Here is a 25,733-nt window from a genome sequence, read left to right on the forward strand (position 1 = left end):
GGGGCGAGGTGAGATGGAGCCAGAAACACAAAAACAAACAAACAAAAAAAAACCTGTGATAGTGTAGGGAAAAAAAGTTGGGGCACGCAGGGTTTTTTTTCCTTTTTGGTTGCAATAATCACCCTCTTTAAACCCTTGAAATTTGTCAGTACGTGCCATAAATCGCTTAGCAATTTCGGAGATTGTAGTGGGATTAAAATTTTGGCCAGTGTCAATAGAAAAGCTCCCCGGCCTCTCCTCAAAAATGAGTGAGGAGAAAAGTCATCTTGGAGGTGGGTGGGGAGACAGTATATAAATTTATAAAAGTCAGAATTTGGGGAGCACAGGCAATCAGCCGGCTGGGGGCTACGGCGTCAGAGTAGCAGGGTTTTTTTGGGGGGGAGGGGGCTGACCCCTTTATTCAGGAGTACAGAAAGGGGCGGTTTTCCCAGGGGCGGGGCAGGCTTGCTCCCAAGGTGCTGGGCTGGGAGCCGCCCCCCGGCGCGAGCCCGGTGCGTGGGGGCGGGGCTAACACGGCGCTGGTGCGCAGGCGCGAGGGGCGCCCTGGGAATCCGGCTGGGGATTAGACGGGGAGGGTGTGTGGCGGGACACGTGGCCCCGAAGAGCCGAATCGAGGCGACACGAGCCTCTCCCCACCACCCGGAGGACAAGCAAGAGAGCGAGGGGCCGAGGCTACCGGCCGCCGCCCGGCGCCTCCCGATGACGTAGCACCCGCGCGATGACGCGCTAAGCCGCTGCGGCTTCCACGTCGCAGGCGCCGCAAAGGCTTGTGGGAGCGACCCGAGCGAAGGAGGGCCAAGATGGCGGAGGCGGCGGAGTCTCCCGGAGACCCGGCGACAGCATCGCCCAGGCCCCTGGTGAGCTGGGGGTCTGTGACAAAAGGGACCGAGGGGGAGGCAAAGTCCCCTGAGGAAGTCGGGTGATGGGCTTGTGGCCTGAGACAGCCGGAACTGTTTTCCCCCGCAGGCCCTTCCTATACCCGGTGCCAGAAGCAGCCTCAGCACTGCACCTGTTCTTGGGGCTGATCGTTCCCCCCGCCGCTTCCACGCCTTCTCCCGAAACTCCCATTCACTGTCCTTTCCCATGCTCCCAGGGCTCATCCTCGTCCCTGCATTGTTAAATGCCGAGCTTTAGGTGAAATTTTAAAGTATTTTGCTTCCCCTGTCCCCTCATTCTGCCAAGACCTGTCACTGGCCCTGGTTGGAGTAGCAGCGGTCTAGGGTGAATGACAGGTCACAGCGTTGTAACTCGGTTATTGATTTGTTGAGTGACCCTAGCGGTCTTGGTTTAATCCCTGCCCTCCGTGTCGCAGCTCCTTGCAGTCCCCTTCGTGATCCTCTCTTGCTTCTATTTGTCCAGAAGGTAGGATTTCTATTGCAAGTACGAGTCCGAAGCCTGGATGGTGTTTAGTAACATAGGTTTTGGAGTTAAGCGTACCTGGACCAGAATCACTCACTCTGCCACTTTTGTGAATTTGGCAAGTCATTTCATGGAGGGTATTTCTTCATCCATCAAATGGAGATTAGAGTTTTTAGGAAGATGAAATGACAATTTATGTAAAACGTCGAATACAATGAGTGCTGTGAACAGAGAAGTGTGATTAACTCAACATTCTGCACCAAAGTCCCTATCCTAAAGTGTTCAGTTATCTCCCAGACAGCTTTCAGCTGTATGGCAGCTGCTAAGTAAATGGTACCTCCCTTTCCTCTGGTTTAAATTGACAACTTTGTAGAAGACGGAACTGGGAGTCAGGTGAAATCAATTCTAGTTCCGGTTCTGCTTACCAGCTCTATTTCTTCAGCTTTTCATTCAGCAAATATTTACTGAGCATTTACTGTGTTCTGGCACTCTTAGGCACTGGGGATACAGCAATAAAAGAGAGAGAGTAGGTCCAAGTTCTCATGGGGCATTTGTGACCATGAGGAAATGACCCCAAACCTGTTTCCTTATTTGGAAAATGGGTGTAGTAACCCATCACAGAATTAGAGCTAATATATACTTCGTGTCTGGCCTGCATGGTAGAAGTTATATTTTAGAGGGCCTCGAAGGGTGAGCAAAATTTGAAATTCCAGGCGAGCAGAGTAGCTGTCAATTGAGGACCTGCTATGCGCAAGGATTTTGCTAGATATCCTCTAAACCTCAGAGCGCCCATTTCAATTAGGTAGTTTTGAAACCGTGTTTTACTTGCAGAAGAGAAGATGAAACCCAGAGAAGTTTGACAATTTCCCTAGGGTCTTACCATCAGTCAGTGGTCAGGCCTAAAACTTGAACCTAGGTCTTCTGATGCCCAGATGGTCTCCATTAATACTATCCAGCCTCTAATCAGCGAAGGTGCAGAGTTTGGGAGGTATTGATGTATTTCTAGGAAAACAGATTAAGTTTGGCTGAAGCACAAGGAAGTATTAAGAGGCAGCCTTAAAAGATCAGGCTACTGAATTAGGGAGGCCATATGAAACAGTGCTTAGGAATGGGTTCTGTGGACTCACATGGCCTAGGCTGGCTTTTAATCCCTATCGTTTATCCAGCTCTGGGATATTGGGGAAATTACCAAACCCCTCCATGCCTCAGTTTTCCCATCTGTAAAACAGAGATACAGTAATACTTAGCTAATAGGGTCGTTAGGTGAATTAAATGAGTTAACACATGTGAAATAACTTGGTAGAGTCCCTGGCACACAAGAATCATGCAATAAATGTTATTTCTTATTTTTTTCGGTATTATTTTAGTTTGATCTTATTTACTTCTTCCAGAATTCTGCATTCAGTACACCCAAAGTGCTTCCCAATTGTGCATTTTATCCTTCATGTTTCCAATAAGAAATCTTTGGTAAAATTCTGATTATTTTCTGTGTCATATGCCCAATATTTCTAACGTCAAATCCTTCTCAAGGTTTATCCACTTTCTCCTCAGAACTGTTTGCTTCTCAGTGTGAGATCATTAGTGTAACTAGGGAACGAGTAGGCAGCAAAAAGTGTTTAAAATCATGAACTTGACAACATAATAATGAAGCGTTGCATGGGGAATGTGTGGAGCCCAGGAGACCAGCGAAGCCTGTAGCGGTTCTGGGAAGAAGTGGTCACGTGGACGGCAGCAGTGGCGGGAGATGTGAGGATCAGAGGAGAGAAGGCTGGAATCCTCGAGGGTTTGCAGTGCCTGGGAGCGGAGGGTGTCTCAGGTCAGGGTTTTGCAAACTCCAGTGTGCGTGGCACTGATCTGGGGCGTCTGCTTCCATTGCAGATTCTGATTCAGTATGTCTGGCACGAGGCCTGGGGTTCTGCATTTCTAACAAGCTCCCAGGCGATGCTGCGCCTTCTGCTCCCGCTACGTATTATAAAACGAGGCTGTAGACAAATGGGAGGATAGTGAAACCCTGAACAGAAATACGGAAGAGGAGGACGAGGGCCTTCAAAGTTGGTTAATTTGCTTTTGGACGTGTTTAGTTGAGGAGCGTGCAGGCCGCCCCACAGCTGTCCAGCACGTAGTAGGACTCTAAAGCCAGGGCTTCTGGGGCTGGGCTTGCTCGTTTATGCATCATCTGCACAGAGTTGATAACGCGGCATCTTGAGTAATGCCTGTGTCTTGCCTGTGTACCTAGGGAGCAGGGAAAAGAGCTGTGATAATGACTGTAGCCTGGGGTCTGGAAGGAGGCTGGTCTCAGGGTGACCCGGAGACCGTGCCACGGCCACGCCGTCCCCGCCTCCTGTAGCCAGGCCTCTTGGACAGAGCTGCTTCCTGCTCGATGCTGCCCCACCCCCGCTCTCGTTGAGTCCTTTCTCTCTCCAGAATTTTGGTCAATAGTATATCCTGTATCCTGTCTGCTCCCAGCCACTTTCTTAAAGGTGCAGTTCCTGCTTTGGCTACATGTCTTTGACCTTGCCTCTGCCTGCTTCCTGTTGGCCCACGGCAGGCAGCAGAGTGTGCACGTGTGTTTCTGGATACACACGTATGTATATATGCACGAGCCTGCCTGCACAGGGACAAGGGGAGGGACATGGGATCCAAGTCACCTTTCATGGCCGCTGAGGGGCTTGTCAGAAAGTAGGGTCCACTAGCAGAGGGCCCGCAAGTCTCTTCCATCTTACGTGGGGCTGGAGGACCACAGACGTTGGCTCAGCCCCCTGAACAGCGTCACCCGTTTTCTTGAGAAAAGCTTGAGAAAGGGCAGGATTGCGGGGTGGGGAGTCAGGCACATGGCACTTGGTTATTGCAGTGACTTCTGAAGCCAGTTAGCTGGAGTGAGGTCAGACTCTCCAGACGAAGGACAGCGTTCCTTCCACAAGACACCTCTCACTTTAGACTCAGGCTCGGAGGTTCCCAGGGCCATCCCCACTTCTGACCGACTGGCTACGAGTGCAGGGGTTCCTGACCCCCTCGGGCTCTGAGAGGTCTGGGTTTATAGCACGTGGTTCAAAGCCTGAGTCCTCTTGCGTTGGGTCTTTCTGGAGTGGTTAGTCCCCGTGCTGAGTCATCGCAATAGCATAAATATCTACGGTCCTCCACAAATAACAAAAATGCTATTGTTTGGGAAATTCCAAGGATGTAGAGCAGGGGTCCCCAACCCCCAGGCTGTGGACCGGTACCTGTCTGTGGCATGTCAGGAACTGGGCCGCACAGCAGGAGGCGAGTGGCTGGGTGGCGAAGCCACATCTGTGTCTGCAGCCGCCCCCCAGCGCCGGCATCGCCACCTCAGGTCATCAGGCTTTAGATTCTCACGGGAGCGCTGGTCCCTGATGCCACAAGGTTGGGGACCATTAGTCTGGAGGCTGCTTCCCAGGAACAGGAGACCAAGGCTAGCCATATGTTTTATTATAAAACAGCGACAACTGGAACGGACTCCCTGGGAGTCTTGAGCTTGAGCTGGCATCTGTCTAGCCCCTGCTGTGAGCCTGCTGAGTGCTTTTCGCGTATTCATGCATTTCTTCCTCACTACAATCCTGTGATGATGGCACCTTTATCTCAGCCTTACAGAGGAGGAACCCGAGGCACAGAGAGGTTAAGGAACGTGCTCAGTGGCACGCAGGAGCCCGCACTCCTGACCCCTGTGCTCTGCACACCGCACATGGCGTGCTGCGCGCCGGCTGCTGCGCAGCTGTCACCTGATTTTTAGTGCTGTTGCCAGCGAGGGCAGCGCCCTGCGCGTCTTCAGAGCCCCTTCCTTCCGCACGGCCCCGCCTGCCCTGGCAGTGGCAGGAAAACTGGTGACAAGCAGTGCCGCAGCTCGGGAGGGCAGCGTCACAGCGAAGAGGCAAGACCGGTTCAGAGGTTCAGAAGGGGGCGGGCGCGCAGGGAGCGGGACACCGAGAAAGGACCCTTGTATTTCCCGATGACGAGGTCATTGTTAGCAGTGACAGGACAGTCGTGGGAAAGCCAGTGCCAGATTCCGAAGGGTCGATGGAGCGGGAGTGACGAGCCGAGTGGCCGGGAAGGGGGGGAAGGAGGCCAGTCGCAGGGAACGGCAGGGAGTGGCGATGTGTTTCTAAGTTTCATTACAGAAGCTTTAAAATAAATAAAATGCCACAAACTCATGTCCCTGTCAACATTCTGCCCTTTCATTTCCACTCTCCCCACCACATCCTTTTCTATTTTCACCTTTTTATTTCGGACTAATTTTAGACATGCAGAAAAGTGGCGAAAGTGGCGTAGAGACTTTGTCCCTGCCCCTTCCCGACAGGACCCCAGTGCCATAGCGAAACGGGGAAATTTCCACTTTTAAGTCAGCTACAACCCTTCGAGTTTTCTCAGGTTTTCTACTGTCCTTTTGTTGTCGTTCCAGGGTCTTGTCCAGGACCTCACACTGCATTTAGTTGTAATTCTCCTTCAGTTCCCTTCAGTCTGTAATGGCTCTTCTAGCCTTGTCTTTTCATGATCTTTTCTGAGTGTTTTAAAACAAATCCCAGACATATCACTTTACCCGGAAGTACTTCGGGGTGTTTCTCTAACAGGTAAGGACTTTTTTTTTGTTCTCTTTGTTGTCACACATAACAAAATTAATTCCTTAATATCTTCTAACCTCTGTGTTCATCTTTCTTTGATTGTCAGCTAACCACTGTTTTGGATGTTTTTCTAAAAAAAAAAATGCACTTTTTCATTCAACTTGTCCAAATGAGAATCCGAACAAGGTCAACAAATTGCATTTTCTTAGTGTCTCCTAAGTCTCTTTTAATATACATGTTCTTTTCTTAATGTAATGTAGTTTTTTAAATTCAGTCATTTGTCCTGCAGGATTCTTCACTTTCTGTATTTGGCTGATCGTAGCCTTGTGGCATCTCTAGTCTATTCCACTAGCCACACGTTTCCTGCAAACTCTTAAGATCTAGAGGCTTGGTTATGTTTAGGTTCATTTCGGCTGCGGGAGTGGGCAACAATAAAACAACTTACATGATCCCTAACATTAGGGAAGTTTGTTTTTAACTTTCCGTTAAGAAAAAATTCAACCTTATACAAAAGGAGAATGACAATATATATACTCTGCTGTCCCCACCTTCAGTAATGATTAATTTATGGCCATTTTTTCTTCCGTAGCCCTATCTGCTTCTCTTCCTCACTACTTGAAGCAAATCCCAGTCATTATTACATTAGTAAATATTTAATACGCATCTTTAAAAGATAAGGATTCCATTTTTAAAGGACATAATCAGAGTATCATTAGTACATCTTAAAAACGAACAATTCCCTAATCTCAGATAGCTTGTCACATTGCCAATGTGAACATTGTCGGTGTTCAAGTTTCCAGTTATCTCCTACATTTTATATTTTTATAATTTGAAATCTGGCCCACTACCTATTTTTGTAAATACGGTTTTACCAGAACACAGCCACTCTTGCTCGCGTGTTTTTGCTTTCACCGCTGTGGACAGCAGGGCTGAGTAGTTGCAACAGGAACTGGATAGCCGTTCGAGCCCTTTACAGAAAAAGTTTGCTGACTTCCTGCTTTAGGCAATTATCTTTTAGAATAAAAATAAGAAAAAAATTTTTTATATTTATCTTCATTTTAACTGCTCCTGGAGATGTTCGTGTTGTTGTGGGAATCGCAGTTTCCGTCTGATGTGGTATTCCTTCCTGAAGAACTTCCTTTACCATTTACTGTAATGCATGTGTCAGCTCTTGCTCGGCTGGAAAGAAGCCTCTATTTTGCCTTCATTTTCATAGCTACTTTTTGCTGACTTTTGAGCCCGGGGTTGACAGTTGCGTTCTGCCAGCACGCCAAAGGTGTCGCCACTGTTCTCTTTGTTCCTCCGAAGGCAATGCCTCTCTCCTCTGGCTCCTTTCAAGATTTTCCTCTTTATCTTTGGTGTCTAGGTTTGTGGATTTGGGGTCTTATTTTCTCTTTAGGCGTTTATCTTGATTGGGCTTCTCTGGGCTTGGATCTGTCATTTGATGTCTTCTGTTGTTTTTAGGTCTGATCTTTTCAGATGTTTCTTCAGACCCGTTATCCCTTTCTTCTTCTGAGATTCCAGTTATATACATATTAGACCATTAACATTGACCTATAGCTCTTGGATGCTCCATTCTGTTTTGGCTTTTGTTTTATTTTGTTCTCCTAGTTTTAACATGTAATTGACTTATGACGTTGTTTAAGCTGTTCAACATAACTATACACACACACACACACACACACACACACACGCATTCAGCTCTTCTCTTTTTTTGTTTTACTTTGGATAATTGTGACTGACCTATCACTGATTTCTTTCTTTGGCTGCGTTGAGTCTGCTGATGAAGGCTGTCAAAGGCAGTCTTCATCTGTTACTATGTTCATTTATTTCTAGCATTGCCATTTGATCCTACTTACACTTTCCATCTGCAGAAATTCAAATTTGTGCATATACCTTTTTTACTAGAGCTTTTGACATTTTCATCATAGTCATAGTAAAAGTTTTTTTCTGATAATTCCAACATTTGTGTCATCTCAGAGTTTGTTTTTATTGATTCTTTTATCTTGTCACAGTAGTGTGTCTGTGTGTGTGTGTGTGTGTGGATGGGAGTGTATATTTGTCGGTGGGTAATTTTTTTATTGAAATCTGGCCATGGTGTAGAGATGAGTAGAGACGGCCTGGAAATGGCCCACCTTTTCCGCTGAGTTGTCACTTTGGGGTTAAGTCAGGCTAGTGAGGAGTTGGCTGTGTTTGGGTTTTGTCCTGGCTCTGGCAACCTTCAGGGCATCGCCAGCATCAAATTCCTGTCCTCTTACCTTGTACTTCGAGTGAGCACGAGGTCGTCCCAGGGTTTTTCTTGATGTTCTCTTCCATGCTCCGCTTTCTGCCTTCCCCTTCCCCTTCATGAACTACTGGGTCTCTCTCCAGGCTCTAGCTCCAGCCCCTGCAGTAGGCTGCTGTTGCTTGTCACTCCATACTTCCTAGACTGAGGGTGATGACTTGGGAGGAGGCGCCGTTGTCCTGGTCCGGGCCCTGCCTTAGGTAGGCCGTGCATTCCTGGGTCTCCTGGCTGGGACTTGCAAAGTGATCCTGTGTCTCTCTCAGCTGAAGGAGACTCTAATGGTCTGGCCTCAGGATGGTTTCCTACCCCTCCCCCAGGGTTAGAGAGACGTCTTTTCTCTTCCCTGTGCCCTGGAGACAGCAGAGTTTGCTGCTCTTCACCCCGCAGCTTTAAGGCTCTTTCTGGAGCGAGAAGGGTCTCAGTGGGGCTCTGTGCTTTGCTGAGAAGGGCCCGCTGCCCCCCTCTCCACACCTGGACCCAGTGGAAGTCTGCAGAGAAGAACCTTCACGCGGGTGCTGCGTCCATTGCTTCCTGGGGCTCTGCACCCCCTGCTAGGCCGCACTTGCTTTTAGAGATTAATTCAGATGCCGTCTTAACCGTCTGTGTGATGCCCAGTGTCGCTGTCTTGTCGTGATTTGCTGCAGGTGAATCAGTGCTCACGTCCCTCTTCTTGGAAGTGTGTCTCTTTCCGTGGATTTTGTCCAGGTGCTCACTAGTGCCACAACCCCCGCTCTGATGGGTTCAACAGAAGTTACGATTTTGTCGTTTATCCAGTTTTGTCTCAGTGTTCTGGTGGGAGAGATGCTCTTTCCAGCTTTCTACACCGTGATCAGAAGTCAGATGACAGGATCGTAAGGTGGCTTGAAGTAGTTGCTCTCTGTGTGGTTGTGTATTTAATTCAAATGCAGAAGGTGCATTTGCTTTATTCATCTTTCAGTTTTAGGTACTGCTTTTACATTTTAATTGTGTTTCGTAATTATGTGAACTATTTATATGCTTTCAAGTCATGTATACAGAACAATGTGTATTCAGAGAAACCTTGCTTCCCTCCCTGCCCCCTGCACCTTATTTTCTCCTTTCCTCAGTAGGCAACCTCTTAAAAAAATCATGACTCATTTTTTACATTACATATGATTCATTACATTACATGTGATTATTTCTTACATATTACTTACATTTAAAAGATAGCATGCAGCCATGTAAACATATTTGTATCCCTTTCTTAGATAAATGATAGCACATATACAGACTTCTCTCCACATTGGTTTTTAAGTTTAACACTCTATAATAGTTCTTTAGTGAGATGCCCGTTCCTTTTTACAGCTGCATAGTACTCCATTATATGGACATACCATGCTTGATTCAGTTTCTCCTCTGTTGATGGGCATTTGGGTTTTTCACAGGTTTTTCTTTTGCAAAGTGTTGCAATGAGGTGCTTTATGTATGTTTTGTATTTTTGCCACTTTATTTTTAGACTCCTGAAAGTGGCATTGCTGAGTCAACAAGTGATTCATGTGTACACGGGCCAGGTTTTGCAACCTCGGTCTTCAGCAGGCGTGAATTCTTTCCCCTCAGCTTTGCCCGCAGAGTATGTTGTGAAAGTTTAGGATTTTTTGCCAGACCACCAGGTGAACATTTTTATTTCAGATAGTTTTAATTTGCATTTCTCTTAAGAGTGTGATTGAGAAGTCATTTTTTTAATAAGTTTTTTGAGCTACCTTATTTTCTCAGAATTTCAGCATACTATCTTGTATTTTATTTACCAACAACTGTTGCCCACTAAATACTGTACCTCTCGGGCCCAAAACTATACGAGAAGAGTTTGCTGCTATTTTCCTAGGATTTTGAAGAGCGCACAGTTGCGGTCACAATAATCAAATTTAGCAGATGAGCACAAGAGTTTAAAGGTTTGCAATCTCGTGGTTCACTTGGGAAATGTTATTTGATCTGTGGTTGTCAGGTAACCTGTAACACCAGGTGGATGAGATGTGCGTGGCTACTTCCCGGTTCTTCCCAGTTTCGCTTCAGGCTTCACATGATGCTCCCTTTTAGCCAGCAGAGGCCACTAGAGCCTGCTGAGGAGCCGAAGTGCGGTGGAGTTGTGGCTTTGCCAAGAGACAGGATTGCCAAAAGGCCCCCAACAGCGCTGCGGTCTGGCTAGCTTGAGTCATGAGCATTTCATGCTGGGTAGAAACCAAATGTTTGAGGGCAAGAAGTGTCTATGCCATTTACATTTGAATTTTTTCCATCATATGCCATCCCCTTTAAAAGAAATAAGCATCTGAGAATTTTAGTTATCTGCATTGTTTAATGTCTGGTGAGCTTTTACCTTAAAAATCTGACTCCCTATAAAGATGTAGTCCTTCACTGTAAGAGACCATGGCGTCTTTGAGGAATGCTGCAGTTTATTACAGGATTTACATTTTTGTCTGACTCTTCTCAGTTCGCAGGCCTTTCAGATATATCCATCTCACAAGACATCCCCGTGGAAGGAGAAATCAGCATTCCTGCGAGGTCCCGTGGTCGGGAGTTTGACAGCTCCACGTTGAATGAATCTGTTCGGAACACCATTGTAAGTTAGACTAGTGAAGAGAATTTCTGTTCCGTGTCACAGCTCTAAGCCAAGAGCATCCTGCAGTATTTTTGTTTGGGTCACTCATATTTAGTATATTTTATTTATTGAGGTTTAAGATTCTCCCCTAGAGAATAATTTGGTGCAGCCCTTTTGGAAAGTAATTCGGCTGTAATGGACATTAAGAATCTTAAAATGTCCAAATCTTTTTAAGCGAATAATTCTGCTCCTGCAGGTATAGTATAAGGGGAAAAAAGTTTTTTTAAATACAAAAATATTTTAAACTATAGGAAAATATTAATATGCAAAGATATCCATTATAGCATTCTCTATAATAGGGGAAAGTTGAAACACAGAAGGAATATCGCTTAAGTAAATTATGTTATATCTGTGTGGTAGAATGCTAAATAACCATTAAAAGTCATGTTAACAAAGAACGATTAATGACAGGAAGAAATTTCTAGGTGAAAAAATTAGGGCAAAATGATGTCAACTATATTTTGGGAGGTCATAGTTGTATCACCATACTCCTCTTCAAATGTCTTGATTACTGGCTAATCCGGCTTCTAGGATTCATTTATCAGTTAAATTGAGAGTGTTGGAAATTATTTTACATGTCGTGAAGAATGTGGTAGCTAGGGAGCTGGCCACTTGGCCCTTGGGACTTCGTCGTTTATAAACGGAAAGTCAGATTCTGTGTTTTACAGAGCAGATTTCAGTAGTGCAATTTTCCTTTAGTTTCTCTGAGTAACATATTAGGAGGGCTGTATTTCTCTTTTATAGAGTTTTACAAATCACAAAAGGACTCGTGGATGTAGTAAAGAGTTAGGTGTGCACTTAAGGAGTTAATAGAAAAAGTTAATAGAAGAACCCTGCCTCTCTGGTCTGTTTGGATAGTGAAGAAGTTGAACTGAAATCTTAGCTCTAAAATTCCACAAAGGTCTCCAAGGAGATTGAAATAAAAGAAATTTTAGCAAATTAAGTGAGGGAGCTGCCTGGCAACCTTGGTCATGACAATATGACAAGTTGTTTGTGTCTTTCAGATGCGCGATCTAAAAGCTGTTGGGAAAAAATTCACACACGTTTTGTACCCGAGAAAAAGTAACACTCTTTTGAGAGATTGTAAGTATATGAGGTTTTGGAGATTTGCTGCTTGTCATACCTCATCATAAGTACTTTATAAGGCACAGGCTCTGTGGTAATAAAACCGACATCATTTTTCAGAATTAAAAATACATAAATGAATTTATAAATTAAATTTTTGGAAGAAGTTAAAAATTGATAATAGAACTTCAGGAGTGGAAGATTTTGCTTAATATATTTTCCTCATCAATAACATTGACTTAGTATCTTCATCTTCTATAATAGACACTATAAAAATATTTCTGGAAGCTGCGAAAATGTAGGGCCTTTTTTCAACCAAAGAACTAACAGTCTCCAAGGGAAAGGCAAAATGTTCAACTATTAAATTAGAATAATAGCTGATACTCATTAAGGCTTAAAAAATGTGTTAAATTGGAGATCATAACGTGTACTTGGTGGTGAGGATTAGAGATGACGATGCACAGTGACTGCCTCGCACAGCATCTAGCAGGCACTCTGTAAATGACAGCTGTTATTCTAGTGCCTTCCTGTCCCCCCAACACACGTTATCTTTTTAAATCTTTGCAACAACCTTGTGAAGTAGGAGTTACCGTTTGTGTTTTACGGATGGAGAAAATGAGTCTTGGAGAAGCCAAGTGTCTTGTCAAGATCACACGGGCGGGATAGAACCCAGTTTTCGAGTTCAGTGCCCTTTGCAGTCTCCCACTGCTTGTCCAACTGTGGACATCCTTTTAAGTGCTGCTGTGGTTCGGTTCAAAGCAGGGTTGCTTCTCACAATGCAGAACCAGTGGGTTAGTTTGATGAATATTAGCTCATGTCATATGTTAAGGTTCGTTCTCAAACCTTGTGGGGATAGATAGATAGGCTGGCATAAAGGGTAAGCAAGTCATGGCCAGAATTTGCACTTCTGCCTTGCCCCCATAGGCCCTGGCAAAGTGGCAAGAGAGAAATTCACAACTTAAAAAATAATCTAAAAAAAAAAACAACACAGTGAGATGCCACTTCATGCCCATTAGGGTGGCTGTTATCAGAGAAAATCACACGTGTTGGCAGGGACGTGGAGACCCTGGAACTCTTGCACACTGCCGGCGGGAGTGTCAAATGGTACAGCCGCGATGGAAAACACTGTGGTGGCGCCTCAAAAAATTAAGCATAGAATAATCATAGCATCCAGCAACCCCACTTCTGGGTGTTTATCCCCCAAAACTGAACAGATATCTGTGTGCTCATGTTCATAGCATTATTCACAGTACCCAAAAGGTGGAAAAGGACGTCCATCAACTTACAGATGAATTGACAGAATGTGGTATATACACCATGGTATGTACCATGTGCGAGTGGAATATTACTCAGCCTTAAAAAGGAGTGAAATTCTGACAGACGCTACAACATGAATGACCCTAGAAGACGTTATGCTATGTGAAATAAGCCAGTTACAAAAAAATTCTATATGACTCCACTCGTGTGAGTCCCTAGAGCAGTCCAGTTGATCGTGACAGAGTAGAATGATGGGTGCCAGGGGCTGGGGGCGAATGGGGAGTTGATAGGTGGCATCGATGGCTGTACAATGACCAAAATGGTGGACTCTGTGAGATACATGTGTATGTATTACAATAAGAAGATAGTTTAAAGATACTCTTACAGCTTCTTTATGATTTAAAAAAAACCAGTGCATTAACCAAGGCAGTGTATTAACGTCAGTTGCAGTCGATTCAGTTTTTCAGTTGATAAGTTAGAAAATTCAACAAGAACAATAGTTTTATTAAAGTCATAGAATTACGATTTTTTACATCTTTTCCAAATTTTCCACAGTGGTGTCAAAATTGCTTATGTAATTAAGAACCGATGGACACGTGTCCACGTGCGTACTTCTTTTCAGTAAAGTGCCTGCACGTGCAGTTGAACTTAGACGTGGTCTGTGTGCCTTTTTCATAGTCCTGCTCTAAGCTGTGTTGTTATTGAGCTCATGGCCTGTCAGTCGCCCAGTCATGGTTGATTGAGAGCCGTTGTGCTTAGACCCGATGTTACGAGGGCCTTTTACAGTTTTCAAAACACTTTCATGCTATTCGTTCAAGTTTAATCTTATAAAATGACCAATACTGGAATGATTTTTCACTTAAGAGAACAGCAGTTCCACACTAGCTCATTGTAGTCATCAATAAAAGGGAAGCGGTGTGGCCCGGTGCAGGGGACTGTGCAATGGGAGTCAGAAGACCTTGGGCCTGGGCCCACCTCCACACCTAACTTTTCAGGTGGACTTGGACAGGTGACTTCTCTACGTCCTTTGTCATATTTGTGTGAATGGCCTGATTGCGCTCACCTTTTCTACTGTAATCTCAGCTTGGTGAAGTAAATTAGCTCTAGTTTTCTTTCTATTGGTATTTACCTCTAGCGTGTTGGAATATGGCTTCGTAGGTGGGGAGAGGCGTGATTTGTCAGGTATGGGGTCAGCAAAACCCAAAGGATATCATGAAGAAGGAACATTCAGACCCTTGAGAGCAGGGATGGCGAATAAAGGTAGGACAGGTGGGAAGGCTTGGCAGACAGAGCTTTGATGTCTGAATGGCAAGAGTGGGAGAGGTAGATTTTGGAATAAAGACAGAAGATACTAACTACATGGTTGTTTCTTAACGATCTTCTGTTTTTTCTTTCCTTCTAGGGGATTTATGGGGCCCTTTGATCCTCTGTGTGACACTCGCATTGTAAGTACATTTTCTTTCTTTGTCATTTGAGATAGACTAGACTTGGTGGAGTTTCAACATTTAGACTTGTGGTTGAATATTTCCTTTAGGCCTTCTGTGACATATTATACTCCTTTTGAATTTAAATCTAGAAAGTCAAGTAGCTTTCCAGAGCTGTTCAAAGAAAGAATGAGGTAATTAAAGGTGTAAATATTATACCCACCCCCATTTACCAGTGACTTCTTTGCCTATTTTAGGTGTTTCTATTCCACAAACATTTATTTACTCTCCTTCATGTCTCCATCTCTAAACTAAGTGAATGAAATATCTATAGGTTTAAGCACTATTTATTTGCAAACATAATTCCTTTTAAATCCTACTAAACGTATGAATGAGAATGAGAATAACTGAGACTAGAAGTGGTGGAGCTCAAAGCAAGGCGGTGTTTCAAAGTGGTATGCTTTCCATGTGCATTGTAAGCAGGGTGAGCAGACTTCCGCTGGAGAAGGGACGTGACTACGATTCACTTCTGGTTCTTATCCTGACTGCTAGCAGCCAAGTGACTTTGGGCTATTCACCAAAATTTGTATAATGATTTTTCCCAGTTTACAGAAAATTTGAATACCTTATTTATCCTTTTAATGAGAAGTGAATGTTATTTTCCTCATTGGCCAAACGAGCTCAGGTTCATAGGTATTTAAGGATGAACCCAGATCATGCAATCACTGGTAGACCTGGGATTCACCCTCGCGTGTTGCTGACTGCATGCGCCACCTCTGTGATTATTACACCTCTCTAGGTGTCCTCTTCCGTATCTGTAAAAGGACATGGTTAAGGGACCTTTTGAGGCCTAACCTGTTAGGATTCAAATCCAACAATTTTCCCACTGGCTTTCCTGCCCATCTTTAAGCAGAGCATATGCTAATTTAGATAATAACAGAGTGCTTTTTCTTACGCCTTTAATCACCATAACAAGAAATAATCCTGTGCCTTGATGGAAGTATTTATATTAGAAGGCCTTAGCATATACTTTTTTTAGTTTTGAAATATTAACCTTGGGAATTACTCCATTTCACCTCACTTATTGGAGAGAAGGAAACTGGATTCCCAAGGCATCAAGTGATGTGATCCGGTTGATAATACCTAGCGACAGGACTAGGATCAGTATCTGGAACTCTCTTCTTCCAGGCCAGTTAACGCCCTTTCCGTCCTTTCCGTTGCACGATGCCGAAGCAGTAGGGGTTCCAGGCGACAGGCGGTGCTGAGTGCCGGCATTCTGTGCATCAGATTGGCAGGTCATGGAACAGAGTATGCGCAGCCAGGGCTGGCAGACCGCGGAGCAGGGCGAGGCTGGCGCGTGACTTCCCTGTGCTGTGTAGTAAGGACAGCTTGCAAGCGCAATGTTACTTCTTATTTTTCTGAAAAAAAAATAACAACACTGAATCCAGGTGTTCTAAGTCCAAAATTCAAGGCAGTTTACATCTGTAAATTCTTAGAGAAAGAGGACATTTAAGTGACTGTTCGGCTCCTCGGTTTCAAAGCAAAATCTTTTAGTAATAGTCCACATGTTTTGATTTTTAAAAATCAGCAGCTAAATAGGTTTATACACTATGTCCATTTTCGAATGTCAAAACTAAAAGGTTAACGCAAGGATTTTGAATTCATATGTGTCTAAGGGCTAGAGGTGTAACCTAGACGCATGCATTGGGACTTGGTGACTGGAAGCCCCTGTGACGGAACCAGCTGCACTTGACCATCGCCATGTAGTCATGCAGGCTCAGTGTTAGCAACTCTTCTGGTTTTCCAAGAAAATCCAGAGATACCTTATTATGAGGTGAAACCTTCCAATTTTCAAATAAGTCAATTTGAATGTAAAACCAGACATGCCTTATTATGAGGTGAAACCTTCAGCTTTTACACTCTGCTTAACCAGAGAAGGTCTTAGTAATCCGCTTAAACATTCCAGCAAGGCCACATGGAGCACCCCCTGTGGTCCCGAAGCGTGTGTAATTTGGAATAAGGGAGCCTTGCCAAATACCTCTAGCATTTTTCTTTCGCACAGCCTGCATCTTACCGATCTTCAGGTGAGGTACAGGGCAGTTCCCTGAGTCAAAGTTCGAGAACCACAAAGTAAAAGAAGAGGCAATTCTCATGCCATTTCCTTGTCACAGAATGCTTCAGAGAGGCTCTGCTGACAGCGAAAAGGATGGAGGGCCCCAGTTTGCAGAAGTGTTTGTCATTATCTGGTTTGGGGCAGTTACCATCACCCTCAACTCGAAACTTCTCGGAGGAAACATGTAAGTATTATTAAAATCCATTCTTTTTCCTTTGCTAGGTTGCATATCTTAGATTTCTAAGGGAGTCTGCCTAGTTATGTATTTTTTAAAAAGGAAACGAGGCCCAAAGAGTAAGTTGTCTTAAAACCACTGACCAGAGCTAACTTAGTTGGGTTAAGTTATCTTAAATTATCTGGGGTCCTTTGGTGAGCTTCAGATGCTCTCTCCAGCCCTGAAATCATAGGCAGAATTTTCTGTGCTGGAATATTATGTCCATTTTTGCACATAGGTGGTGCATAGATTTCAACAGGTTCTCAACCAGATCAGTAAACTAGAGTAGATCAAGAAGCACCATCCTAGAGGTGCGTTTGGAGAAGGTGGTCTCTAGGACTTAGATTAGATCATCTTTTCTCCTTGATGGTTGACTCTGAAGGAGTTTAAAAGGAGGGAAGGAAGAGTAGGGAGAGAGAAACAGAAGCGTGTCCTTAACGCAGAGGCCTGTCCTCATTAACGCAGTGTTGGCGTGTAGGTGGTACGTAACTGGAGAGAAGGAACAGCCCACGGTACTTACAAATCTGGGTGATCAATCGTGTCGTGATGACAGATCAGCGGCGTTTGTGATTTTCATGGATGCGTGCTGTCTCTCAGATCTTTTTTTCAGAGCCTCTGTGTGCTGGGTTACTGCATACTTCCCTTGACAGTGGCCATGCTGGTTTGCCGGCTGGTGCTTTTGGCTGAGCTTGGACCGATAAACTTCATGGTCCGGCTTTTGGTGGTGACCGTGATGTTCGCCTGGTCTATAGTAGGTAAGAATGCGCTTATCCCTACAGTAGCAGAGCAGACTGCTAAGACGTGGAGAGCCACTTTCATAAAAACCCTTAAATAATGCATGGGGCTGGGAAAGGAGATTACACCAGACGCAGCTCAGTCCCGGCATGTGTAGGTGGCATGGGGGACTGGAGAACTGACCCGGGCCTTTCCCTGACAAGAAGCCAAGAAGTAATCAAAGGTCAGAGAGTGCCGGGATGGCTGTTCCAGGACCGTCTCTGAAGCTCGGCTGCTTTGCCCACGGGCAAACGCCTCCTTCCCGGCCTCCCTCGGGGTGCAGCCGCATGGGGCATGGCTGCCCAGCGTCCAGGCCCACGGCAGGTCCAGAATGGGGCTCTCAGGGGCATCCGTTCTCTAGCTCAGCCGGAATTTGCGAAGCACAGACCATGTGTGTCAGGTGCTGTGCTAGCCTCAGAGGCCACAGCCCAGTGGAGCAGCCAGATGCGGAAACACTCAGGGACAGCGAAGTAGAATGGCGCCCTGGCCCGCGCCGAGCGCGTGGAAGTCAGTCAGTGTCAGCAGGCACGCCACTGTCGCTGTCTCAGCGTTCTTTTTTGTTTCCTTTCGTTCAGCGTCCACTGCTTTCCTCGCCGACAGCCAGCCTCCGAACCGCAAAGCCCTCGCCGTCTATCCCGTGTTCTTGTTCTATTTCGTCATCAGTTGGATGATTCTCACCTTCACTCCTTAGTCAGTCGGGACATGGAAATCAAAACCCAGTGGATGGAAGGCTCACCCGAACAATGCAGTGCACCGCGGAGCTTCGCACCCGGCCCTCTTTTGTCTAGCTTCGGAGGCACTTGCTGCCTGGCCACACTGGGGGGTTACGAGGGAGCCGAAGCACCATCGCCACTCGTGACGAGCTCATGTTTGAAAGACTGTCCTTTTCCTCTTGCTGTTATTCCTTTAAGCTGCATGTGCGTAGGACACACAGTACGATGCCTTCGTAAGGGGTGACGGGGGTCCCTGTGGGCTGTTGGGGCGGCAAGCAGTGACTCGGGCACACGTGGCCGCGGCCTTCAAGTTGAGCAGAGTCGGCGACTTTTCAGCTTTGAGGACAGTTCAGGTGGCGCTCTTAAACACGTTGCCTTACGACCATTGGAATCTGCCTCTCACCAGAATACATACGAGTGGATGGTCTGTACTCATCTTTTATTTCTCGCTTCAATCCGAAAAGGCAGCGACAGGTTTGGAGGGAGATTCGCCGATGCGGGCGGAGGAGGTGCGCATTAGCCAGATTCTGATCAGAGAAAGTTTGCTCCTTTTTTCGCTTTAAAGAGTCCGTTTCTTTAGATTTTTCCGTATGGTCACATGTGTGCCGTGCTTAGCAGCACACCAGTGACAGCAGTTTAAACCTCATCCCCCAGCTCTGAGTGCGCAGGGTAAGGCGTTAGCCTCAGCGTGCCGTCTGCTTTGCCCGAAGCACTCAGTGGACGGAGTAGAAGACCTCACACGCTGGGACCGGTAGGTCCCTGGCACATGGCACCACGTGCGGCTTTGGCCACAGCGTAGCTCTCCAGATTCTGCCTTGCTCAGTGTCATCTGGCCTCCAACTAGGATGCCAAGTGGCATGCAGAGCCCGCGTTAAACCGCGTGAACGCAGAGGGCCTAGCGTTCGCACGGCTGCTGCACAGAGCGGGCCCGGCGGGCTTTCCATTAGATGCGTTTATTGTGGTTGGGAGGGAGGGTAGCAGGTTTCGTTTTCTTTTTAGTTCTAGACTTTATTTGTAAAGCCAATTAGCTGTCCTTTACACAAGAACTTCTCTGCGCATGCGCACCTTCTCTGCGTCTCAGCTATTTATGCACACAAGTGTGAAGGCTTTTCAGGGAGCACAGGGCCTGGGACAGGCTGGCGCTGAGCCAGACAGGGCTCCCCCGCAAGGTCGTGTGGGCTGCTGCCTTCTAGAAATTGCACACTGAAGAAGTCTTAATAGACAAAGGCAGAAAACAGTCATTGTAAATACAGTTACTTAGAAAGGTAGAAATTTCAAATTGCACAAGCGTTCTTTCTCCTCGAATTTAAATATTTATTCATTTTGTATTTAAAGACTACCTGCACATAGATGTATAATTTTAAAAACGTATGTTGTCCATCCCCAGATTAACCAAGTGGACGATCCTGGGCACAGTTGGGTTCTCGGAATGATACTCAATTACAAAAGCATTACAGAGTTGGTCGCCTCTGTCCCAGCCTTGTCCAGAGTTCTTGGTTACATATCTGTATTTATTTTAAAGGCCCTTTTTAATTTTAAAGTAAACTCTACGAGGGCTAAGCCAATGTTCTGCTCTTGAATTGGTAAAGAAAGTAGTTCGAAATGTCCTTATTTTGCAATTACTCCTATATGATCATCCATATTGTCTGGCATTTTCTAACTTCCACTAAAAAGATCTCGCTTCCAGAGTTGTTTTATAATCTGTCCCAGTGATTATAATGTAAAAGTAAAGATATAACCGTGCTTTTCAAAAGGGAATTAAGTCTTTACCGAATCTTGCTCAGGCTAAATATTTGGTTAGAAATCCCTAAGACCTGAACTCGGGGTTGGTGTGTGTGCGCGCGGGAGGGCTCGGTTCTCCATAATGCAGTTAAGGCAGCCGGTTCCGTGTATTAATCTGCTGGTCTTGGATGACTTAGGGAATGGCTTTATTTGATTAAAATGGAGTTGGGTAAAATGGAAATTTAATTACCTTTCTGAAGACGAGTGGCCAGGTTGAAGGTATAAATATTATTAGATGCAAAACAAAAAACAAAAAAAAACCTGCATCGCTTTCTGTGACAGATGACCTGACTATCTGGAAGTTGTAACCTTCTGTACAGCTTTCGCTGATTGCTGCAAAAGCATGTAGCTAATTATAGAAATGACTAGAAGGGAGGGGACTCCAACAGAGGAAATTTTTGCTGCTGCTTCATCTGAGACTTTATAAGACTACACCATGCATTCAAATATGTTCAGCTGATTGATAAAAGCTCATTCTTGATCTCGGAAGCTAAGCAGGGTCGGGCCTGGTTAGTACTTGGATGGGAGACCACCTAGGAAGACTGGGTGCTGGAGGCATAAAAAATTTAAAAATACTTGTTAATCGTCAGGTCTTTTACTTCTTAAAAGGCTAATTACATGATTCGAATTGGGCGTTTTCATTATGGTGGGTTTCTGTTGTTGGACAAGTTGGGGTCGTAGGGTGCAGGACTGGGAAGCATTTTACTGTTTACTGTATTCGTCTTTTTATAAACTGTCCCCCAAATGTGATTAGAAAGCTAACGAGCTTGTATTGGAACACTGAATTGTATACTTTATATAGTCTACTTACTGCGCTTTCTGTTTACTCCTGGAAATGAAAATGAAAATCTTTCGTCATTTTGAAATTTCGGATAACTTCAAGCCATTGGACTTTATCTAAACCTATCACGTGACGAATAGACGTCCATTGCATGCAGCTGTTTTATTCCAGAGTAAAATACTGAAATTGTGATTCTCAGACTGTTAATTTCTGAAGCAATCTAAATAGAAATACATGTGTGAATGTTAATCCATGTATGTAAATTAGAATTAATTTTCTAGATTCTGTGCAGTTTTATTAAAAACACGGAATTTTTAGGGATTTACTTAGGCCATAGGATGGCCAAATAATTAATAATGATGACAGTAATATTACTACTAATAATAGCTGACATTTATTGGGCACTTACTGTGTGCCAGGCACTATTCTATTTTTTTAAGAGTTTTTTATAGCTTTGTTGAGATACACGTAACCATAAAATTCACCCTTTTAAAGTAATGTACAGGTCAGTGATTTTTTCCCAATATAGTCACATAATTGTCAATGATCACCACCATGTGTCTGATTTGAGAACGTTTCCATCAATCCCCAAAGAACCCAGTATCCATTTGTCAGTCGGTGCCCGTGCCCCTTCTCCCAGGCCCCTGGCATCCAGCAGTCTGCTGTCTGTCTGGGTGGTTCTAACCGGGCACTGTTCATAACTGCTTTTCACGCATCTCAAATCCTCAACATAAAGTACCATGGTTCTCGTTATTACAAGTAAAAACTCACGGCACAGAAAGGTTAAGTAAATGGCCCAAGGTCACACAGTGAATCGATTTAAGATAGGACAAACACGGAGAGAGCACAGTAGGGCACGGTTTTGAATTGCGTTGTCAGCACAGGCTAAGTGCCCTGTCACCAGCCGGCACAGCCTGCACGGGCCGAAGGTAGACAGCTCTCGCTCTTCCGTGTGTTACACAACGCCGCATTAACATCTGAGAAAAACACAAGCGCAGTTGTACCTTGGGAAGGGTTGGCTTCGGCCCTCTTCCCTCCTGGAGCCCCCTTCGCTCCTCGCCCCTCCCACCACCACACACACACGCACCCCTCCCCGTTCTCTCTTAAAGTCTTAGGAATCAAACAACTTCTGCCTCTTTAATTCTCCCAGAGGCACGGTTAATGCATCACACTTTAACTTGTCAGTTCAGGTGTTTATAGTCAAGGGAAGCATCTGGTTGCTTAGAGTACCATTTCTATTCCTAAGACCTCAGAGAGCAGTAGTGAGAATTCGAAGGCCTTTGTGTTTGGGTTAAACTAGGCGTGGGGGGAGGGGAAGAAATAACAGAGGAAAGGCTTTGCCTTAATGAAGTCAGTGTCCCCGTGTGGTCGGGAGCGCCCCGCGCCTGCTCTTTCCTCTGTTCTTTCTTCCAGGCTTTGTTCTCTGCGCCATCACTGCTGCTAACTGGTTGGAACTCTTCCATACTCCACTTTAATCCCGGTCCTTGCTAGAAACATGAACCTGTGAAAAGAGGAAATCTGTAAAATTATTTGTGACTGTTAAATGTGCGAATAAAAAACACTGGAAAGGAGAACCCGCGTTTGCCTGTTCTTGCTGAAAGGCAAGGCCCGAAGTTATGTGCCGCATACTATTTAGATATAATATATTGTATTCCGACTACTTTGAAGGCCGTGTACAATTGGACGGGTGGCAAGTTAGAAAGGGAAATCGTGTTTACTGAGCAAATAATATACTCTTGGTACTGTATTCGCTGCTTCATAAACAGAATCTCCTGTAATCACGGCAGCCTTTTGAGGTTGGTGCTATTTTCTTAAAGTTGAGGAACCTGGAAACTCAGAGATTAAATAAACTGCCCAAAGTCACACAGTGAGTGCTGCAACCAGCATTCAGCCTCAGGTTTGGTGACTCCATGGTCATTTTCCCTTATCAATTCTTGACCAAAGTAACATCATAGCTGACGACGTTAAGGAAATGAAGCCAAGCCGATCAGGCAGCCTGAAGTGTGGCGAGAAACTGGGTTTTCAGCCTTCTGTGTAATGCTGGGAACTACACCTGCTCTTGCGCTCAGTTTACTACCTGCTTGGAGAAGCCGAGTTCCCCACCACCCCGCACACGTAATAACTGCAACACGTTGTGGTTCTGTTTGGTCCCACACGAGATATCAGTGACCAGAGGTAACAGGAGCGCGTCTTTGAAGTATTGGGAGATAAGTATCATCCGTGACGTCACCCTGAAACTGGAAGTTTTGTGATTTTGCTTGTCTCTCTCATTTCTCTGCCATCTCTGTGACAACATGTCTCAGTTAGCTTGCTGGCCGTAAGGAACACAGCCCAGTCACCCAGCCATCGCCACTTTAGGTTAGCCCGCCACTCAGTGGGTGAGTCTAGAACTTCTCTGAGACTAGAACTAACTGCTCGGCTGTACCCTAAGTTGTCAACTCACAGACTCAAAAACTAAATATAAATACTTGTTTTCAGCTACTGAATTTTCAGTGCTTTGATAAGCAGCATCATGGCGCCACTAGATAACTGGATACAAAGGCTATTTTTAAAAGAATTTTCTGCAGGTATTTGATGGGAGATAGAGGCACTGAGTGTTGTTTCCTTATTTGTAGAGTCGTATCAGGCACAGACCATCAGAGATTAAAGGAATTTTCAAGATAATTAAGTTTGCTCATTTCACCCAAAGTTATTGGAAGGACCCAGGATAAAATCGAGTTTTCTTCATTTCTGGTCCACTGCTCTTACTCTGATAAGAGAATGTAGAGTAGATAAAAGGGCTACAACTTAATGCCAGAACAAAACAAACCCCCAAAACTTACTTGTTTTTGCTGGGTGGATATGTGAATATTTAACAGTGAAAAAGGAAGGGACTCTTGAGAAAGAGTGACAGACTCCCAGGAAAAGGGTTTATTGAGGGTGCAACTCCCCGAAGCAAGTGAAAACTATAGGGATTCAGAACATAGTTGGTAGATTTAACTTTAGAGGAAGTAGAGAAACCTCGAGAGGCGGAAGGGAAGAATGAGCATAGATACTTGGGCAATTAAATGTTCACACGTTCCACAAGCGATTTGATCATTATGCTAGATGTCGAGGCTTCAAAAAGGGCTAAGACACTGGTCCTTGCTATCTGTATTAGCTTCCAACACAATACAGCCTTTATAGTACCAGATAACAGCACGCTGAGAATGAAGGCGACATCAAGCCAAGGAAATGGGAAGCTAATGGGCAGTGATGGTCACCACGCGCATGCGTGATATGTTGAGTGGCCGGCATAGGCGGAAGTGGAAGAGACGTTGAAAATAAGGATCAAGAACTCAGCTAGCCCAGTCCTGGCAGACATCTAGAGTCCAGGAGGAACTCTCATCCAAGCCAGCGACATAGTTTTGGAGCCAAGAGTGAGAATGTTTCCCTCTAACCCTCATCCAGATGCCACCCTGTTCTCGTCCAAACTTCTCAAAAAAATAAAACTTGTCTATACCCATATTCACTCATCCAACTGCAGCCTGGCCTCTGCGCCCACTCACTCTGCTGCAGTGACACTTGATCAGTCCTGTCCCTGCAGGAGAGAGACAGGTGTAGGGCTGGGGGACAGGGGGAGAGACACATGTAAAGGGACACATTTAACTGCAATGTGAAAAGCACATAATAGACTCTATGTCAGCTTCTCCGCTGTAAGAGGGACTCTCAGCGCTGGATGTTTGGCGTGCGTGTCCCCTGAGTCCTCTCTCAGAGTAGCCCTGCAAGCTCTGTGTGCCTAGCACCATCTTACGAATGAGGAAGCAGAGCTCAGAGGTGACATCATGTACCCGAGGCCACACAGCTAGGAAGTGGCAGAGCTGAGACTTGAATCAAAGATACATCTGATTCTAAAGAACAGATACAATTGGAAGTAGCTTCAGCTGCATGTAGCGCAACTCCAACGCAAGAGGGCTTTAATAAGATAGGAACTTGTTCTTATATAAGAATGTGTAAAGGTAACAGGTCAAAGGCTGGTGTGGTGACTCCCTGGCATCTGGAACTTTCGCTCCAATGTCTCGGTGCCATCCATTGCATCTGCGTGCGAGGCAGCAGTTACAAATAGGGGAGGTGGAAAAAGGTCAAGGGGTCAAATACATGGTGGCGGCAAGAGATTTGACTTTGGGTGGTGAACACAATGCAGTAGCAGATGGTGTATTCTCGACTTGTACACTTGAAACCTCTATAATTTTATTAAGTGATGTCACCCAATTAATTTAATTAAGAAAAGAAAAAAGAAGCACAGGGGAAGACAAAAGAAAAACCAGACTGGGCTGGATTTTCCCAGCCCAGTGAGCTCCCTTTCAGTTAGTTACCTTAGAAGTTGCTAAGACACTTGGTCACATGGGCGTAGCTTAGCTGTAGGTCAGGCTGAGGAATGTACTCTTTCGGCTAAGTGAATTATGCCGCCAAATGAAATTATTCTTATGAAAAAAACAGGGACTGCATATTGAGTGCCGCGAGCAATCTCTGTTAAACTTCTTTGCTTAAATAAAGCTTAAAGGTCATTCACGGACAATGAAGTCCTCATTTGAACATACGGGCCGATGAGTTCGACAAATGTAAACAGTCATGTCATCATCACCGTGATCAGGATATTGAATATTTTCATCATTTCTACAAGGTTCTTTGTATCCCTTTATAATCACTCTCCTCTTGTCCCTGGTCCCAGGCCATCGAGGGTCTTTTTTTTTTTTTTTTTTTGGTTACTTCAGCTTTTCTGGTTCTAAATTTCACGTGATCTTCGTGACTGTTCCTTTTCAT

General features: G+C 45.1%; 1 protein-coding gene across 1 annotated transcript; it reads left to right on the forward strand.

The window, feature by feature from the left end:
- The first annotated feature begins 605 nt into the window (after positions 1-605).
- Positions 606-22,522, forward strand: YIPF6 (Yip1 domain family member 6). Its single transcript, XM_016158210.2, has 7 exons — positions 606-857; positions 10,661-10,789; positions 11,833-11,911; positions 14,553-14,595; positions 16,746-16,871; positions 17,499-17,656; positions 18,251-22,522. Exons 1-7 carry the CDS (start codon positions 801-803, stop codon positions 18,364-18,366), a joined length of 708 nt encoding a protein of 235 aa, XP_016013696.1. The 5' UTR covers positions 606-800; the 3' UTR covers positions 18,367-22,522.
- The last annotated feature ends 3,211 nt before the right edge of the window (positions 22,523-25,733 follow it).

Source organism: Rousettus aegyptiacus, unplaced genomic scaffold (assembly GCF_014176215.1).
Source record: "Rousettus aegyptiacus isolate mRouAeg1 unplaced genomic scaffold, mRouAeg1.p scaffold_m13_p_9, whole genome shotgun sequence".
Lineage (NCBI taxonomy): Eukaryota > Metazoa > Chordata > Mammalia > Chiroptera > Pteropodidae > Rousettus > Rousettus aegyptiacus.